Here is a 21,299-nt window from a genome sequence, read left to right as displayed (position 1 = left end):
ATGCCGTCTCCTCTTAGTTTTACCTACATGCTAAATAGCACAGGCTAACATCTGTGCTAAATACTGTCATGCAAGATGCAAAAATAAATTAATTAAATAAAAATAACTGTTTGGCTTCAGCTTTGGCCAGAGTAGAAATACTCCTGCATTTACGAGAGACTTCCACAGGTGTTCCACTTTTTACAAAGATGTTGACTGTTTGTGTGGGCGGGGTAAACAACTTAGGGAAATGGAGGGGAAAGTATTTCTTCGAAATTGTGACGTATATGATAGGAGACTATCATTTTCCAGCACAGTGAAAAATTGTACATGGTGGCGAAAAGTATTTGTAGATAGTTGGTAGTTATATCGTGGCATAAGAAAACAGCCGCCAGTGTATAATGATTGAGTTTAACGTAATTGTTGAAGAAGGACGTAAACTAAGTTGACAGTAGTGCTTCACTAGCCCTATGTTGGTGCCACTAATTTAAAAACCAGCACGTCGTACCACAGCCAACGCCTGAAAGGTTCGTTACGAAACCGCAATTAGTTTAAGAATTTTCTAAACCTTCCATATAATTAGCAATTATTGTGTAAATGATCCACAGATCAGGGAATTAAATAAGAATAACAGAGTTTTCTGTGTTGGGAAGTGTAAACCTAAGTTTTGGATAATCGTATTATTTGTTTAAAAAAAATTTCTGTGAAAATTTGGAGATGTCTAACCTTACTCTTGGGTGACTGTCGTCCAGTTTCATGTTTGTGTAGCTCACTTTTGTTTCTCGACTACAGTTTGTAAGAAATAAATTTTAACGACAGTAGCGTGTTTGGATGACAGTAGTCAACACTTTTAAAAAAGGTGACATATAAGCTCCTTAAACTCGGGGCCAGAAACGAAAACCGCCTTAAACTTCTAAGTCGTAGAAGAAGAAACGCAGAACTGAGACTTGACAATGAATTGCAAATTTCAGTGATCTTACGACAGCAAAATTTGAAGCTCAACAAAACAGAAAACTCATTGCCAACCAACATTACGCAAATGCGATTATCCCAAATCTGCACAGGCAAGAAAATTTTATACAGGCCGAACGCGCTCGACGCTACAGATTATTGAACATTATGTTGAAGAGCTCTCTGAATGCAGTGCCACAGCATTCAGGAAATTCACAAGCATGTAGTACTGATAGTTTACGGGCCAGCAGCTTCTGACAGCTTTAATAAGGTCATGCAATTGTAACTGGAGCATCTTTGCCTGTTTGTGAAGTCAACCAGTAGTGATTCAGACATAGAATCAATAGTTGATGGTTAATATGACCATGAAGTGAAAATGTAAACAGTAAAATACATTTAATAGGGTTGGGTATAGATTATAAAATGAGAGTGTTATAATCCAGAATTGTTAACAGCCAGTGCAATCACAGTGAGAGAAATTATGAGAAGAATACAAACGAGAAATTTCTTATGTAGACAGTTTAGGTGGAAAAGGTTGAAGCATTTATGAGCTATGGTGCACTTTGAATTCTCTGCTTTAAGCGGATCTGGGCACTTATGCAGTTTAGCAGGTACGGAAAAAATTTTTCATTCCAAATGTATCTGGCTTGGAGAGCTTTGTGGGTGAATATGTAAAGTTTGTTGGTGATTGTACTTTGTATTTTCATAAATAAAGTGATCTGTAGCGTAGCCCACTTGAGGTTAGGTTGGGAGTTTTTTTTTTGGAATGCGGCCGCGGCAGCGGCCGCCTATGATTTGAAAATACTGATTAGTTAGTGTATTACGCAATGTTGCGTCATCGGCAGCGCCGCGCTTATCGGGCAGAAGATATCGCCGACGGTCAAGGCAAAATGAAAATGGATGTTATATTCGAAATCAGCGCATCAGAATTCACTATATCGACAAAATATTGAAAAATAAAAAAATTTAAAACAATTTTTTTGATGTAAATAATTGACTGGGGCGAAAATAATTATCGTATTCGTAATCAGCGTATCAAATTTGACTATAATCGATCAAATTTTGAAAAAAATTGATAAATTTTTTCCGTACCTGCTAAACTGCATAAGTGCCCGGATCTGTACAGGGAGCTCAATTGCTGCTTTCAGTTGTTATTATTATAATGGCACTTTCCTGTAGGTTGAAGGCTGTGTCACTGTATATGGGAATCAAAAAATGACTCCATAGCTAAAAACTGAGTGCATATAATATGAAACTGTAAGTGTTGTCTGTTACACACTAACAACAGGATACTAAGGGCATACCATGATGGTTACATTTGCATTGATGGTGTATTTGTGTATTCATTCCATTTAAGGGGACAGTCAATATTAATTCCTAAAAATTTTGTATTTGTTGTACAATCTACGACTTTTCAGTCACATATAATTTTGTAGATTTATTTGACACGTTTAGGCAAAATAAGGCCTATATGCTAATTTTCTTCTGTATATTTAGTGTAGGTTTATAGCATGATAACCGATTATAAACTTACTCTATGGTTTCATTTGATATCTGTGATAGGAGTTTGTGTTTTGTGATTTCAGTGTTGCTGTGATCAGCAAAAAGAATTATTCCTCCATCTCTAACATCGTCTGGATAGTCATTGATGTAGGCCTAGATAAAAAACAATATTGCTCCTAAGGTGCTACCCAAAGGGTCTCATATGTTAATATATTATAAAAATTTTGCTTTATTTGTGTTGCCTCTGTCCTTTGGACCCTGTTATGCAGATATGAATGGAAAGAATAATTGGCAACTCCTCTTGTCCCTAATGATTATAGTTTTTTAAGTGTAATGTTATCAGAGGCCTTTGATAGATTGAAAGTTACACCAGTGACACATCCATCGATGCGTAGTGCATGAAGTACCACTTCTGCAAAATTTGCTGTGGCCAGTTCTGCACTTCTAGATTCAAACTGTGCTTCATAGAGGAGGTCATTTATTAGTCTGTCCTTTGTAATGGATTGTATTATTTTTGAGAAATGGGCTTGTAGTTTTCTGTGGCTTCTGCATCACCTTTCTTTAGTAGATGCACAACACTTGTCTGTTTCAAGTTCTATGGAAAGTTACGCGAGCTGAAAGACACGTACTACGTCAGTTAATGGGGCTTGTATATTACCTATGCATTCTTTAAGTACATAGAATGGAATCTCATTATGGTTACTGACTTCTTATTTTTAATTTTTGTGCTGTTTTCCTAAATTCATTATTGTACTTGCTGTGTAATTTTTTTATTGGAGTAATGCGATTTTAGGAATTTTTGTTGTTGTCTCTGCTATACCTGAAAATATTCATTCACAAAATTTGCTAGCTTCTGTGTTCTACCTGTCAACCTAACTCAGTCTTTTACCTGTAATTTATTGTGATTCTGTGTCTGGTTTTTTCCCAGAATTTAGTTTTTTTGTCATTTGCTGTCTGTTTATGGCAAGCAAGACCTTATTAAATATTTTAAATCATTTTGAATCTTTAATAACTGTTTTGGAACTCTGGCTCACTATATGATATTGAGATACTCCTTGCTCTGGGGAGTATTTTCTCATCCTGCTGTTACTGTATTGACTTGTTTTTTCATCGCTGTCAATGTGGAAATAAGTATAGTCTAAATATTGTATAGAACTTGGAGAATTTTACAACTGCATTGGTTTCTGGGGACTCTTCAGCCCAACTTTGGTCTGATAACACTCTTCAAAAGTCTTGACCTTTCGTGTGTGTGTGTGTGTGTGTGTGTGTGTGTGTGTGTGTGTGTGTGTGTGTGTGAGCTCTTTTGCAGATTAGCACTCTGCTGGCGGTGGTGGGGGCTTATCCAAGGCATTGCAGGTTTTACCTTTATTAACTGGCAAAAATGATAAGAGCATCAAGGATGGTTTACAGGTACAAAAACATGTACAACTGAGTGATCCCTTTCTATGCTTGTAACAAAATGATCAAATACTGATACTGAGGTTTTTGTCACTCTTTTTCTGCTGTTGACGAATTTTTCACTGGAAAAAGCCAAAACTATGGAGAATGTTTGAGACCGTTACTGCCTTCGCCCGAAAGATTTTATAGGATATGGGTCCTGCCATTTTGCAAACACTCTGTTTTTTCTGTTTACCCAAAATGTTTCAGCACCTCTGTGCCATCGTCAGTGGGTTTTTGTTTATTGGAAACTGTAAACAGTGAAAATATTTTAGGTTATAACTGATTAACAAAGTGAAACCTAAAGGAAGTTTTTGTTTGTTTTGCTTCTTACCGTGATTTTACATTACATGGATTTGCATGACCAACTGTATGGTGTCTTGCGCTGATAGCTTGCCATCTGCAAACCAAACGTAAATGTAAATTTCATCGGTAAGTTAACACGTCACTTGGCTTTTAAAACTCACATTTGGTTGTGACAGAACCTTCTTCTTTTAAGTTCCAAGGACACTGCACATAAATATTAGTGTACTTTGTGTAGTCTCTTTCTTTATAAATGTCTTTTTACTTCGCCGAATTTGAAGTTTGTTTACTTTTCTCTCCACTTCTGTGTGTGTGTGTGTGTGTGTGTGTGTGTGTGTGTGTGTGTGTGTGTGTGTGTGTGTGTGTGTGTGTGTGTGTTTTTCTGTAGCTGTTTGTGTTGTCTTTTCTGCAAATGTCCTTTAATGTGTTAAATAATGTACCTTTACAGAGTGTCTCAATTTGTTTAGAACTTGATTCCCTTCTGCTATTGCCTTCTGTATGTGGAAGTCCTCTTCTGTTGTCAGTTTTTGGTATAGGCTGTGGCTGGCTTTCAATATTTTCAAATCTGTTGCTACTGTGGCTGGATGGTGGTTATGGGCTATTAGGTGGTCAGCAAATGTATTAGGGCTGCTGTTACTTTTTAGTGCTCTGAGGTGTTCTGAGTATCTTATTTTAAAGTTCCTGCATGTTTGTCCTATGTATATTGATTGGCATGTGTTCACATATTCCTGATATCTTTAGTGCACCTGTGTTATTAATTTTTTTCTGTCTTGTATTGTCTGCCATGTATCCTATTTGAAGTCCCTGTTTCTTCAATATGTTGAATATTCTGTGGACAATTTTGGGGGTTGCAGAAGCATCTTATTCCTCCCATCTGCTTTGACACACGACATCATCAATATAATGGAAACGGCTACTTCCAGCGTATGCAAAGTGACAACACTGACGGCACTACGTACATGTGCCAACAAACGTGAACAGAAATAAAAAATGCCATCAAATGTGAACAGAAATAAATGTGACACAGTAATGTCACACTCCAAAAATGAAATGAAGCTAACGGGACAACCACAGAAAATTGAGTCTTCAGTGTGGGGACAAGCTAAATATGCAACAATAAAAAAAAAACACCACACCATTCCAAAACAAATAATACCCCAAAATAATTAAATTACAGAATTCCGCTACACCAACAAAACTACAGGAATCGGACATTTCCCTTGACCTATATAGCTCAACTGCAGATAATGCATGGTATTGTTTGTATGTTGTGTTGATCTGTGTTGTGTAAGTTTTTGTGTGTGTTGTGCTTTTGTTCCTTTTCTGGGGATAATGGAAGCGTCAGATTCCACCCCTCTGCTTTGACCAATGACGTCACCAATATGGCGGAAACAACCATTCACAACAACTCCCCTACTGCTCCTATGACGTCATCACGTAAACATGACAACAAACATGAAAATCGAAAAACCACCAAACAGATATTCCTCCAAAAATGTAATGAAACTAATGGGACAAGTGGGGGAAATTGGGGGTTTTGGTGTGGGGACAAATTAAATATATACACACGCCACTACACCAAATGACAAAAAAAAAACACTAAAATAACAAGACCCCTCAACCTTCCCAAATTCCACTACACACAAAATCCTCTGGAATGGATCACGTCCCTTGACCTATATAGGTCAACAGAAACAACCGATACCACACTATAAATCTCAAAAATTTCACCACCACCACACTTACACCTACCACAAAAAAACCCCCTAGAAAATCAAACTTGGAATCGAACACTTCCCTTGACCTATATAGGTCAACAGCAACTGCCGATACCATGCTATAAATCTGAAAACGATCACCACACTTAATACTCCAAAACCCTAAATACAAATTCTGAACCCCTCCCCCCTCGATACCACAGCCCCCCCAACACTCATAAACCAACCAAAGACTTACCCCTCCCATACTTTCTCTTCCCAAACTGTGACTTACAAATCTCCACGACAACACCAGGCTCACCCAACCTACCCCTGTACTTAATATATTCAGGACACACCTCATGACAATAAGAATGTCAATCAAGCACTATTCCCACACTCACACCTGCCTCATGCGCACAAATACTGTGAGAGTATTTATAACAAAAATGATTTGTCATTAATACAATTTCTCACATGCCCAACATAGACTTCTTGAACCAGGAACCTCACCTAACGGAGCGCCATAAGTTATCCTTAAGACATCTCCGCATATAGCCGTCCCTGGTCCAAATGCCGGAACTTTAGTAAGCCTCATTTCTTCACAACATGCTGAACACTTCACGACTTCAGCCAACAGGTCGAATAGCTGAATAAATTTTATTAAAGGCAACGCACTGTCCCCCAACATCGTGGACAACCGAAAACTATTGACTTGTCAGTCATATCCGTACCTACCAAAGACATAAACAAAGCAATTTACCAAAATTCACACGTGATGAACAAAAAAAAAAGTACAATAACGTCGACATAACAAAACCAAAATCGCTAACGCGCTGAAAAATATTCTGCTGAAAGCACAGTCTCCACCGATACCATACACCTGCAATGCTACCATCAAATGAACCCCATACGTCACATAACACGCTACCCATGAACACACCACCAGAGAGCACCACCTATCACATCAAAATGACACCTACAAACACGCCACTCTCACAAACTAAACTCCGTGCCGTTGTGACTTCACACACCACAACAGCCTTAAGTCACGGGTCAAAGCCAAAGGGTGGAATCGGACGCTTCCATTGACTCCTTTTCTGTTTACAAATTTGTTGGTTTAATTTCTCTGCCATGTGGGACTTGTAACCAGTTTTCTTTGCTATCTGTTTCATTGTGTTTAGCTCGTAACCAGTTTTCTTTGCTATCTGTTTCATTGTGTTTAGCTCCTGTGTATAATCTTGTTTGCTTACGGATGTATGTTCAGTCTGTGGAGCAGGAATCTCAAACTTGCTTGCGTGCCACCATTGACAGATTATGAGTGGTGGTGCTCGTGGATGTCAGTTTCCCGAATATTCCAAAATCGTGGGTGGCGTTTGTTTTTCGTATGGTGAGGTCCAGGAAATTTAGTGTTTGTCTGTTTCTGTTTCTAATGTCAAGTGAATTTTTGGGTGTAAGTTGTTTATTTCCTTGTGTAGCTGTTCTGTACGTGTGTGTGGTTCATCAATTAGGCATATTATGTCATCAATGTAATGGTACCAATGTATGACTTTGTATTTTTTTGGTCTTATGTGTGTGAAGATCCTATTCTTTTGTGCTGTTATGGTCTTGAATATGGTTGCTACTTCATTAATGTGTGAGACTGCTGTGTTTCTTTGTTGTTTTAGTCTCTTTATGGTGATCTCGATTGTTTCAGTTATTGGAACAGAAGTGTACACTGATGCAACATCAAATGATATGAGGCTTTCTGTATCTGGTATGTCTATGTTCTTGATTCTCTCTACTAGCTGGATTGAGTTCTCTAGGTTTCTGTTGTTTTTAAAAGTGTGTATGTTTTTTAGTAATGTGTGTGTATGTTGGACTAGGTGGTATTACGGAGTATTTCTGAAGTCTATAACTGGCCTTAAAGGGTATGTTTTTTGTGCACCTTTGGTAGAGATTGGTTTTTTTGTGTCATTCATTTTACCTGGCCTATTGAGAATGCATTTTTAATATTTTCTGGATATTTTTCTGATATCTTGCTGTTGGGTCACTGGTCAGTTTAGTGACGTGGTTTCCTTTGGTGTTTTTTCATTAGACATTATGTTGGGTTTCTGTGTTCTTATTATTTGTGTTATCTCTGCAGCAACTAATTCCCTTGTTAAGTTTGCATTAAAATTTGGTCTACCCAGTCTTTCTTTTTCTTTTATAATGTGTTCAGATTCTGTTATGATGTCTTGTATTGTTTTATGTGATGTGTGTGTTAATGTTGTGTTACGGGCTTTTATACAGCAGGCTTTTTTCTTGTTCGGTGAGATTAATGTCGGGCAAGTTGATGATTCTGTCATGGAATAGCTGTTTCTGGTTGTGGTGACTGTTTCTAGTGGGTGTGACTGGGCTGTTTAGTTTTTTGTTTTGTGTATCCCGTTCTTCTTGCATTATCTGCTGTATGTATGTCTTTTCTCTCTCTGTTATTTTGTCAAACTGAGCTGATATTGCAAATTTATTGACCAATTCTACTGTATTTTGTAAAGTTCGTTTTCGAGTAACTGTTTTTTAGTGTGTAGTTCCCTAATTTCGTGTTCTAGCCTTTCCACTTTACTTGGTACAGATACACGCTATTTACAGAGATTTTTTTTATATAGTCTGGAATTACATTATGGGTTATACAATTTTTATTAAACTTTATGCTGAAGTCTGTTTTCTGCAGTTTCATTAAGGTGCTTCTGTATTTATTGTAGAGCCTGCTGGGGAATGCCTGGCTGGACCATGAAATATTCATCTTTTGAATCTGCAGCCCTTGTCCCTTCTTTCCACATTTGCAGACAAAACACTAAATTTGCTGGACCTCTCCATATGAAAAACAAATGCCACCCACGATTTCAGAATATTCGGGAAACCGACATCCGTGTGCACCACCATTCACAATCTGTCAAGCAAGCAAGCTTGAGATTCCTGCTCCACAGACTGAACAAACATCCGTAACCAAACAGAATTACACACAGACGCTAAACACAGTTAAACAGATAGCAGAGGAGAATGGTTACAAGTCCCACATGGCAGAAAAATTAAACCAACAAATTTGTAAACAGAAAAGAAACAAAAGCATAACACACCCAAAATCTTACACAACACAGATCAACACAACATACAAACAATGACTGCATGCAAGACACAACATTGCAACAACAAAAACACAAACACAAAACAAATTGGTACATGCTCACCTACGATAACAAAATAGTTCACAGAAAATTCAACATATTGAAGAAACAGGGACTTCAAATACGATACAGGAAAACAATACAGTACAGAAAAAACTCGGAACACAGGAGGCACCCATAGATAAATTCAACAGATAAGTAATATTTGAACTCACATGAAACACCAGTAGGACAAACATACATGAACTTTGAATTTAAAGTGAGATACTCAGAACACCTCAGAGCACTAAAAAGTAACAGAACCCATAGTACATTTGCTGACCACCTAATAGCCCATAACCACCACCCAGTCACAGTAGCAACAGATTTGAAAATATTGAAATCCAGCCACAGCCTATACCAAAAACTGACAACAGAAGAGGACTTCCACATACAGAAGGCAATAGCCGAAGGGAATCAAGTTCTAAACAAATTGAGACACTCTGTAAAGGTACATTATTTAACACATTAAAGGACCTTTGCAGAAAAGACAACACAAACAGCTACAGAAACACACACACACACACACACACACACACACACACACACAGAAGTGGAGAGAAAAGTAAACAAACTTCAAATTCGGCGAAGTAAAAAGACATTTATAAAGAAAGAGACTACACAAAGTACACTAATATTTATGTGCAGTGTCCTTGGAACTTAAAAGAAGAAGGTTCTGTCACAACCAAATGTGAGTTTTAAAAGCCAAGTGACGTGTTAACTTACCGATGAAATTTACATTTACGTTTGGTTTGCAGATGGCAAGCTATAAGCGCAAGACACCATACAGTTGGTCATGCAAATCCATGTAATGTAAAATCACGGTAAGAAGCAAAACAAACAAAAACTTCCTTTAGGTTTCACTTTGTTAATCAGTTATAACCTAAAATATTTTCACTGTTTACAGTTTCCAATAAACAAAAACCCACTGATGATGGCACAGAGGTGCTGAAACATTTTGGGTAAACAGAAAAAACAGAGTGTTTGCAAAAAGGCAGAACCCATATCCAATAATTTAACTGCAAAAGTGGAAAATAAATGACAAGGGCAGCTGATTCAAAAGATGAACATAAGATTTTCATTTATAATTATGTCTTCACATTCTCTGGTATTGAAACTTTGTCCAGATTCTCAGTTAATGTATTTCAAAAGGTGTCTATGTTTCCACTAGGTGATCAATACTTACAAATACTTATATTTAATGCCAATATCTCTTCGTTCAATATCTGATATTTCAGAACATCTTCATCGCTGAGTACCATAACATAGTGTCCAAGTTTAAACTATCTCCTCGTTGACATGATCATCCCCCCCCCCTCCCCCCCCAAGAAAGGAACTTCAGAAGTGCTGTATTTTAATTTTCATTGACTGATTGTTTTGATGAAGGAATGTTAGCTCTGTATTAATTCTAATGATACTTGCCCTTCTGGCTTCTTTCCGATTCTGAATCCCAATAAGCTAGCTGTTTGCTGTGATGGAATTTGTCTTTTGTAAGCTGTTTAGAGAAGTTTATTTCTACACTAATGAGGATTTTTTTTAAGCAAGGGCACCTGTTGTCTGTGTTTATTTAAAAAAAGGCCTAGTCCTCCTATGAGGGACAACACGTGTACGCCGCCACACGGGGGTAGCCGTGCGGTCTGAGGTGCCTCGCCACAGTTCGCCCAGTTCCCCCTGTCGGAGATTAGAGTTCTCCCTCGGGCACAGGTGTGTGTGTGTGTGTGTGTGTGTGTGTGTGTGTGTGTGTGTGTGTGTGTGTGTTTTGTCCTTAGCGTAAGTTAGTTTAGGTAGTATGTAAGCCTGGGACCGATGACCTCAGCAGTTGGGTCCCATAGGACCCTACCACAAATTTCCAATTTAAAATTTCCATGTGTGACCTGATACCCATCCACTATGCTTTCCCTCAGTTAGTTCAGCCGATCTTCCGTTTGCAGCCCTGTTTGGATGTAAGCTCTGCCTTTTGAAGACCTGCCTGTCAGTAGTTCCAGCTGATGCCAGTGCAACATATCCGAAGTCAGTGATCGTAAGCACAGTCCGCAGCCTTGCACTAATACACTTTATGGCACTATTAAGGCACAGTCGCTTGTAGTACCAGAGCATTTTGACAAAGTGCACGTTGATGCCACTATTTCCATTTTCTTACTTCCGTGTCATCTGCCAGCCTTTCTCTATTACTTCTCATTCTTCCTCTGACATCTGATTCCTTCAGTGCTGTTGGCATTCAGTTATTGACATTTTACGAGAACATACTCGGGCAGTGCTTAACACAATTTTTATAGGCCTAAGACCAAAATTGATAGAAATCCATATGTTTGCTACTATTACTATTGTTATAAGTGTTATGTACTAGTCTTGTTCTAGTTATATAGTATTGCTAACACATGTAATGCTGCGGATGTCTGGTTAGATATTAGTGAGGGTCTGAGAGCACCAGCCTTGCCAGTTGTGATAAACACTTAAGTAAATAAATGGTTAAATAAAGGCAAAGGTGCTTCTGTATTTCGCATATTTTTTTCTAATTGCTATCTTATGGCATTAGATTATGGGACAGTGCATGTAAAGTAAATATTATATTTATCCAGCATATGTGAACAGTAAGAATATTATGTAAAGTGGATAATCTCACAACTTACAGAAGATTTTATAAGGATGCTGGAATTCTTGCACTCACTTTCAGCACATTTACTGTTTAATGTGTTTTTCTAACATTGAAAATAATAACTGTGATTTTCACAACTGGAATACTACACGAAAATAATTTTACTGTGGGTTTTGTCTCCTGGTATAGGATCCAGAGTGGAGTCATGTGTGCTGGTAGTAAGATATTGAACATCCTCCCATCCAACATAAAGCAATAAATTGGAAATAGCAAACAATTAAAAACAAAAATAAATACCTTGGTAGCCACACTTCCTGCAAATAATCTGAATATCAGTAATAGAAAAGTTCTTTTAGAAACATGAAAGATAGCAGTGTTCATTGTAAAGTTGGGTAACAAGGATTTCAGTGTTGTAAACATGACTCAGTATTTTCAGATTTAGAGAACTATATGTAAAAAAAAGAAAAGAAAAAAAAACTGGTGTAATCACCTAACTATTAAGCTACCAACACTAGACAAACAGCATCTGTTTAGCCTAATTGAGAGCTACTCTTGGAGTAGAGTTTTCTTTCTGATTAATTTAACCAAATTTAGCTACCATAATCGTGCCTAGCATTAAAAGGGATAGTGACAGTTTGCTGATAATACAATACAAAGCTTAAGTTTCTGACGTTTCTGTGTCTCTTGTCATTGTATGCCTTTACTTGTTTCACATCCATGAATGTTTTTCTTCTTGATGAGATCTACAGAGCACAATGGAAGAATGAACTGAACACCCGGGTTTGTACCTTCACCGTGACTATAACTGTTAAGCTTTTGTATTTGGAAAATAAGAGCCTGGAAGAGGGATTATGAACCAACTGAAATGTGAATGTGATTTATTCTTCTAGTAACATACAATTTTCAAATCATTTGATTTGATGTATTGGAGACATATCAAGATTTACAATAAGGATCATTATTTTAAGAGAAATACAAACATTTACACGATTTTATACATTTCTGAGATACTGCAATGCAAATATATACTACAGTATTCAGTATACAGAAACAAAATCCATATTTGCGTTGTGCAGACTATGAAACTGTCCACAATGAATTCTTTAATAGAATAACTGCAATTTTCTAGCAGAAGAGTTGTTGTTGTGGTCTTCAGTCCTGAGACTGGTTTGATGCAGCTCTCCATGCTACTCTATCCTGTGCAAGCTTCTTCATCTCCCAGTACCTACTGCAACCTACATCCTTCTGAATCTGCTAACCTATCCATTTCCCTTTTTAAATTTTCTAACCTACCTGCCCGATTAAGGGATCTGACATTCCACGCTCCGATCCGTAGAACGCCAGTTTTCTTTCTCCTGATAACGACGTCCTCTTGAGTAGTCCCCGCCTGGAGATCCGAATGGGGGACTATTTTACCTCCAGAATATTTTACCCAAGAGGACGCCATCATCATTTAATCATACAGTAAAGCTGCTTGTCCTCAGGAAAAATTACGGCTGTAGCAGAAGAGTAAAGAGAAATATTTTTATTGAAACATGCTCTATATTAAATGTGTTATTGCAGTTTATTGAAGTGTAAATTTTTAAACTAATACAGGGCATACATAAAGTCTGGGAACACTTTCAATTATTTATTGCACAGTAACTAAACATTGTACAGGTGTCATACATATTGCATTTTGAAGAGAAACCCTGACAGCTTTTTTACAAGCATTTGGTATGCGCACCACGAGTGATGCGGTAGACATCAATACGGTAATCGAATTCTTGCCATACCCGTCCCAGCATGGCGTCGTCGACTGTGGCAGTCACTTCCTGTACTCTCTCCTGGAGCTCTGCTACATCACATGGTAGAGGCGGTACATACACCAGATCTTTAATGTGTTCCCACAGAAAAAAGTCACACGGAGTGAGATCTGGTGATTGGGGAGGCCATTTCGTGAAACAGCTGTCCCTGTCCGTAGCACGGTTTCACGTTTGCGACTAGCACTGACTATCGGCAAATTACGAAACTACGCTGTCGTGTTATACATGAAAAACAACTTTCAGGGTTTCTCTTCAAAATGACATGTGTGACATCTGTACAGTGTTTGGCTCTTGTGCAGTAAATAATTAAAAGTGCTACACCCTGTATAATCTGGTGTTTGTGTCGGGAGTGTAAAATTGTCTCTGTGGCGAATTCTGTAGTTGTGGTCAAAATGGAAAGAGTTTAGTGCAAACTGATTAGTATCGTGTAAACGAGGTATAAAAGGGCAGTGCATCGGTGGAGCTCTTATTTTTACTGGGGTAATACAGATGAAAAGATCTGTGATGCCACATGATGAGATTTAGTAGACTTTGAAGGTGGAATGGTAGTTGGAGCTATACGCATAGGACATTCCATTTTGGAAATCATTAGGGGAAATTCAGTAATTACCACAGTGTCGAGAGTGTGCCAAGAATACCACATTTCAGCGTTACCTCGTACCGCAGACAACGCAGTGAGCGACGGCCTTTACTTAACGACCGAGAGTAACGGTGTTTGTGTCGAGTTGTCAGTGCTGACAGAGAAGTAACACTGTGTGAAATAACTGCAGAAATCAATGGGGGACATACGACAAATGTATCCGTTGGGACGGTTTAGCGGAATTTGGGATTAATGGGCTACGTCAGCATACGACCGACTTGAGTGCCTATGTTAACACCACGGCATCGCCTGCAGTGCCTCAGCTGGGTTTTGACCGTGTCTGTAGGACCCTAGATGACTGGAAAATTGTGGCCTCGTCAAATGAGTCCCGATTTCAATTCGTAAGTGTTGTGGTTGGGTTAGTGTGTGTCGCAGACCCCACAGAGCTGTGGACCCGAGTTGTCAACGAGGTGCTGTGCAAGCTGATGGTGGCTCCGTAATGGTGTCGGTTGTTTTTAGATGGATCATTGGCTGGAAATGGCTACGTTTGGCTACTCGGAGACCGTTTGCAGCCATTCAGGGACTTCACATTCCCAAACCACAATGGAATTTTTGTGGATGATAATGTGCCGTGTCACTGGGCCCCAATTTTGTTCGTGGCTGGTTTGAAGAACTTTCTGGACAATTTGAGTGAATGGTTCGAACACCCAGACCACACAATGTGAATGCCATTGGACACTTATGGGACATAACTGACAGGTCTGTTTGCGCACAAAATCCTGCACCGTCAACACTTTCACAATTATGGATGGCTATAGAGCCTGCATGGTTCAGTGTTTCTGCAGGGGACTTCCAATGACTGTTGACGCCGTACCACATCCAGTTGTTGCACTATGCTGGGCAAAAGCAGCTCCGTGATGGTTTTTTTGGCACTTCTAGTTCCATAGGACCAAAGTGAGGAGAAAATCTCCAAGGTCATGGAATGTGATAGTACATAAAGTTACAACATAAAAGTCGTAACAGATAAAACAAAATGTTTATGAACTAAAGAAAGAAAGACAAGCTGTAAGTTTATGTAAATGCAATCGACAATATAACACAGGAATCGGCTTAATTTTTCAAGGAACTCCTCGACAGAAAAGAAGTAGTGATCCGAGAGGAAACACTTCAGTTTTGATTTGAAAGTGTGGATTACTGCTAAGGTTTTTGAATCCTTGTGGTAACTTATTGGAAATGAATGCAACAGTATACTGCACACCTATATGCACAAGAGTCGAGAAAGTGCGATCCAAATGCAGATTGGATTTATGTGTAGTATTAACTGAGTGAAAGTTGCTAATTCTTGGTAATAAGCTGATATAGTCAACAAGAAATGCCAGTAAAGAATATACGAGGGTTGGAACTTAAATAGTGGCAACTATTTATTCACAACCGATACAAAAGAGTTACATGTTTGCACATGTTACTGTCCTTCAAAGTAGTCACCAGTGTTGTGTAGAACCCATTGCCAGCGATGTGGAAGGTGTAGTATACTGTTAGCAGATCCTGTTCTGTTGATGGTGCGACTGGAGCGGTCTAAAGTTACGATGATTCTCGTGTACAACTGTGACGGTGCTATCCTAACGTATTACATTCCTCCACGGCAGACTGCCAATGCACAGTATTACTGTTCGTTTTTGGAGCACCACTTGTGACCCAAGATCCTGAACGTCAGCATTTTACTATCTGAACACCTAAAAATTTGAACTATTCAGTTTCACTAATTGTATACCCCTTCTGTGAAATTAAAATGTCAGGTTTTATTGAGTTGTGTGTCAGAAACTGAGTCTTACTGCGATTTAGCATTAGTTTATTTTCTACAAGCCATGAACTTAAGTCATAAACTGCACTATTCGAAACAATGCCAATGTTGAACACAACTGTGCCTCAGTCAGACCCCACATCATAGCCATTCTCAACATTGTGTATGATAATGACTGTTTGCTGTCTGTTGTTGAAGTAAGATGTGAACCAATTGTGAGCTACTCCCCGTATTCCATAATTTCTTCGTTTGAATTTGGTATTACTTTTTAATGCTACTGTTTGACCTAAATGATTTGAGAGGTGACAATTTATTACGTCTGTTGAGATGATGTGGTCATATTTTGTGGTAACGTGATCAATTGAACTACTATGTGTGTTAGCTATTCTGGTGGGTACTCATCCAGAAGATCTTTAGCCCCGTAAGACAGAATACAATCTGTAAAACATTTGTTTTCCTGACCATCAGGTAAAGTGTTGATGTTCAGATCTCCCAGTGTGACAGGATTTACACTTCTACGGGCTGACATTAATTTACTTAAAACTCCAAGTGATTTCAGATAAGCATCAAGGTTTCCACAGGGGGACCTATACACACCTATAACATAGAAAAGAACAGTGCAAAATGTGATTTTAAGAATTGCAATTTCAAAATCTTTGTCAACAAAGAAATTGTTCCCCCATAAGACTTTCTCCATGGTGGTGGTGGTGGTGGTGGTGGTGGTGGTTACGACATGTTCCTCATCCACGAGGATCTCCTCAGCACAGTTCTATGGAACGATAAACTAATCTAATCTAATCATCTAATCTAACTTGCCTTTTCTTCAGTAGATGGCAACAGCACCACCTTTATTGTGTGTTCTGCGGTAGAACGTAGCTAGGTTGTAGCCTTCTAATTTGCAATATTGAATGTTGTTCACTGTTTTCTGGTGTTGTGTAACTATTATTACACGTTGTGATAGTCTTGTGATAAATGATTCAAAAGCATCTAGTTTGTTTCCTAAATCCTGTACATTATAATGCAAAAATGATAAATTATTCTCGTGTGGACTGACGTCTGCTTGAGGCACATATGAAACACATACACTTGCATCTGGTGTTGTGCTGGTGGAAGGTTTTATTACCTTAAAGAAACATCAGCCTTGTCCTGCTGATGTATTGTTATACTGACCTGGCATTTCATGGTTGATTCTCCCAAGTATTCATTATTTGTGTCCTTGAGAGGGATGGCCTGTGTAGCACAAAAATTCACATTCAATTTGCTGGTCACTAGTTCTTGGATACATTTTGTAACTAAATCCTTCCGTAGTCTGATGAAATGTAAGCGATGGGATGTGTGAAATCTTCTTCCTACACAGCTTATGTCCACAAATGTAACATTTTTGAACCTCGTGCCTATATTTAGGATCTGTTTATTTGTGCTTCACTTCTTTATTAACACACGACCAGATTGGCAAGTCATGTCGATGTGGAACTTCTTAACTCATGTAGCCTTCTTTTAAGTGAGATCACTTGGTCTTTCATTTCCTTTTTTACTATGTCATTGGTTTCTGCTAAGAACACAAAAAAGTCATTATTTGTAGTTGCTGTTTTGATGTCATGCTTCATGGAAGTCATTGCCTGAAAAGCCAGCCGGTGTGGCCGAGCGGTTCTAGGTGCTTCAGTCTGGAACCACGTGACCGCTACGGTCGCAGTTTCGAATCCTACCTAGTGCATGAACGTGAGTGATACCATTAGGTTAGCTTGGTTTAAGTAGATCTAAGTTCTAGGGGACTGATGACCTCAGATGTTTAGTCCCATATGCTCAGTCATTTAAACCATTGCCTGAAATTTTGCACCTGGTTTCACTATGCTAGTTATTTTGTGACTGCCTCTGGACTGAAATTCGGCTGCTATGTTCCGTCCTTGGCTGTCTGCAAACAGGTCTATTTTACACTTTTTTGCTGGTGAATGATAACAGTTTTTAGACATAATTGTACTTGGATGTTGTGTGGTGGCACTATTTGTTTTGTCTTTTTTGTCCATATTAGTCAATAACCCAACTTGAGGAACACTTGATTTTGATTCACTATTGGTGACTACAGTCACGGTGGAACTGTTTTTTCCCTGTGGTTTAAAGTGACTGTCATTCTTTGTTTCTGATGTCCTTTTTCTTTCCATGTGGTTCAAAGTAGCTCGTTGAGATATCACGGTCTACAGTTGAAAGCACTTCAAAAGGGTTCTCGTGCACAAATATTGTCTCACCGGTACTTTTGCCATTTACACGATTTTGCAGTTCTTGTGTGCTGTTTTTGTAAGTGTCTTTAATCCACTTTTCACTAGCAGGCGTGACGCTTTGTGGAACTTGTCGAGTATTTGGCTCATTTTTTCCAAGCCGAAAATTCGAGATATTCGCTTTCAGAGCACTGATAATAAATTGTAAGCTGGACACACGTTTGTTTAACTTCGTAATTTCAGCTTTACAATTTGCACACACCTTCATTTTAATGGCAAAATTAACTCTCTTCTCCGCAGAAACATGTTGAACTTTCACGTTGGGCACCATGTTGGACATATTGAACCTACTAACAAACAGCAGTATTTACATTTTGACAGTTACCATTCTTTCCATGTCAACTATTCTGTCCCATATAGCCTTGGCATTTGAGGCAAACCGTTAGTTCAGATGAAAACTCTTTACATCAGTACACCTCCGTTCTCACCTCAGCCTTCACTTGACGTAATTACTCCACTGGCCTAGTTCAAAAGCAGATTTCCCAGACCATCACAGCCAGATCCCTGCAGAAAACAACTTAAGAAGACACCTATGTGACTCAGTATTATCCTGGTCTTGAATGTATTAACCAGCTTCTTCGACAAGGCTGTGACTTCCTAAAATTGTGCCCTGAAATGAGATCCATTCTGTCTAAAATGTTGCTTACCACACTTAGAATAGCATTCTGTTGCCCTCCCAATCTATGCAATATCCTTGTCAGACCCTATGCTCCTTTTGCACCTACTTCCTTACCATGTGGCTCCTACCCCTGTGATCGCCCCTTTTGGAAGACTTGCCCTATGTATCCTCCTACCACCACCTATTGTAGCCCCAAGTAACCGGCAAAACATACATTACCAGAGGAAAACCACATATGAAATGACACATCATATACCAGTTGTCACGTAAGAACTGTTCGGCCTTTTACGTTGGCATGACCAGCACTCAGTTATCAGTCAGGATTAATGGACATAGGCAGAGGGTGCATACCGGCAACACACAATATCCTGTTTCAGAGCATGCTCTACAATGTGACAGCCTGTTTCCCTACATGCGCTATCTGGTTTCTTCCCCCAGACACCAGTTTCTCAAAAATCTGCAGGTGGGAACTAGCACTACAGCATGTCCTCAGTTCTCGCCACCCACCTGGCCTTAATTTACACCTAGTTCCATCTGTCTCTGCATTTCTTCACTGTAACTACTCCTTTTTTCACTTCATTTTAGTTTTCTACTACTTTCGTTTCCTGACCTGTCTATTTGTCACTGTCCCCTCCTCTCACCTCTGTTACATACAATACACTTAGCTTTTGACTCTATTTTTAACTCATGCATGATGTTTTAGCAGTGCTCACTGTTTTACGTATTACCTTGTCTCCCATCTTTACGCTCTCAGGTTTTCAAATCTTTCCCTTTGCAGTCCCCAACAATCAGTCTTTCCTTCTCATGTCTGGTAAATCTCCCCTGACCTGGGGTTCTGGGTGACTCTTCCATCTGCCAGAAGAAAGAGCCTTTGGCTCCAAAAGCTTGCATACACAATACTTTTTATATGTGTGTTCTGCTGCTGCTGCTTCGTGAGTAGATTTTTTAATCCATCCAATTGCATCATTTATAGTAAGACATTTTTGAATTTGTTTTTCTGCAGTATTTTCCAACACTTTAGAGAAGACTGTACAAGAGAGATGGACAGTAATATCCCATATCCTCGGTCATTCCCTTTTTGAATAATGGATCTCTACATTTGAAAAATATCCCTGCTGAAAAGATTGGTTTATATCAGTACACAGTGGTTGTGAAACTACTTTTATACACTCTCTTGATTGCAGATATGTGTATTTCATCCCATCTAGGTGAGGTTTTGTTTTTTTAAATACAATATTTCCTTTTTCGTGTCCCTTTGGGTAGTTGTTTTCAAATTGTTTAAAAGAAGTGTTCTGGTTGTTTTCCAAGCTTATGAAATTTGCCTTGCTCTGATAGGCTACCATATGTACATCTGATTTTGCTACATTTAAGAAGAATTTGTTGAAACATTTTGACATCTGAATAGTGTTTCCCATAATATCATTTTCAAATTTAATTTTCAAAGTCTACTAACTTTTGACTTGGTCCCTAATCCTGATTGAACACCTGACCACACTGCTTGCTTTTGTTAGCTGCCACTACAACTTCCTTGAATATATTATTATATCATTTGACATACAGAACAAAATCTGGATTTCTATTTGATTTTATCTCATTGTTGAGGTCTCTCTTTGTGGCTCTAGGAAATTTTATTCCTGGTGTAATTCATTTTTGTTTATTACTTACTTTCTTTTGCCAAGATCTAGGAGGAAAGCTTCATTAAATATACCTAAAAAAAGAAATTAATCATTTTTCATATTTTAGCTACTTCAACTATAGTGGTCTACAGGCCAGCTTACAATACTTACTTTACTGCAGAATATGACCAATTACTTTTGCTGAAATTCCTTTTTATACATATGTGGAAGTTTCAATGTATGTGCTTTTGGGAGCTCTATAAACAGAACTGAATGATGTGAACTAGGTCTAAGCAGTACTTACTACATTTTCAAACTGGTAGTTTTTAGTAATGTTGTCAATGCGGTTCATTGATCTCCTGGTATCTCTAGCGCCTTCAGAAAAGTTTAACCTGAAACACACATTAAGTTGAAACCTGCTGCCATCTCAACTTTTTTCTTACCTTCATTCTGAAGTTTTTCTGGGAGGCATTGGAATTTTGTTAAGAACATTTGTGTTACACCACATCCAGGAATTCTAAAAGTTGCTGTGATCACAGTATTCAGATCGCTTAGCTCTGTAGAGCAACTCTCAATCAGTATCTCTTCATTTTAATAATCAAAGTTTCCTCTTACACTATAGGTTCCTGAAGAATGAACAAGCATGCAGGAGTCTCCCAAAGATATGTTTCTCCTACAAAATCTACTAGCTACCTTAAAATTTGTAAACAATGTTCTGTTAATTAGTTTTTTCTTGGGCAGATTATTTTGACATTTACACATTTTGAAAGTAGAATTTTAAGTTAATCAATTTTAGGGTATTTGATATTTCCTAGTTCTACTGTTAAGCTACTGCTGATACAGTGCATCTGTAGTACATTTTTGATTTTGTCTGTGATTTCAAGAGCATCATTTCATTGATATCTATATGTTTCATTTTCAGTTTGTACCTCTTAGGTACTCAATATATGACAGAAA

General features: G+C 38.4%; 1 protein-coding gene across 6 annotated transcripts in view; it reads left to right on the top strand.

The window, feature by feature from the left end:
* Nucleotides 1-200: 200 nt before the first annotated feature.
* LOC124718890 (F-box/LRR-repeat protein 4-like) overlaps nucleotides 201-21,299 on the top strand; it is a 116,079-nt gene continuing 94,980 nt past the window's right edge. The window contains exons 1-2 of one of the 6 annotated variants that reach the window (XM_047244537.1): nucleotides 201-506; nucleotides 7,567-7,626. Coding sequence is in view for 1 of the 6 variants with exons in the window: in XM_047244534.1 (XP_047100490.1) it covers nucleotides 1,118-1,201 (84 nt within the window). In the remaining 5 variants the exon portion in view is untranslated. Of the gene's footprint in view, nucleotides 507-1,102; nucleotides 1,202-1,238; nucleotides 1,309-1,415; nucleotides 1,542-2,040; nucleotides 2,188-7,566; nucleotides 7,627-21,299 lie in introns of those variants that run through there. The other 5 variants (XM_047244535.1, XM_047244534.1, XM_047244538.1 and 2 more) reach the window with 5 other exon arrangements.

The sequence above is a fragment of the Schistocerca piceifrons genome, chromosome 10, assembly GCF_021461385.2.
Source record: "Schistocerca piceifrons isolate TAMUIC-IGC-003096 chromosome 10, iqSchPice1.1, whole genome shotgun sequence".
In the NCBI taxonomy this organism is placed as follows: Eukaryota; Metazoa; Arthropoda; class Insecta; order Orthoptera; family Acrididae; genus Schistocerca; species Schistocerca piceifrons.
This window is presented reverse-complemented; position numbering and strand designations above follow the sequence as displayed.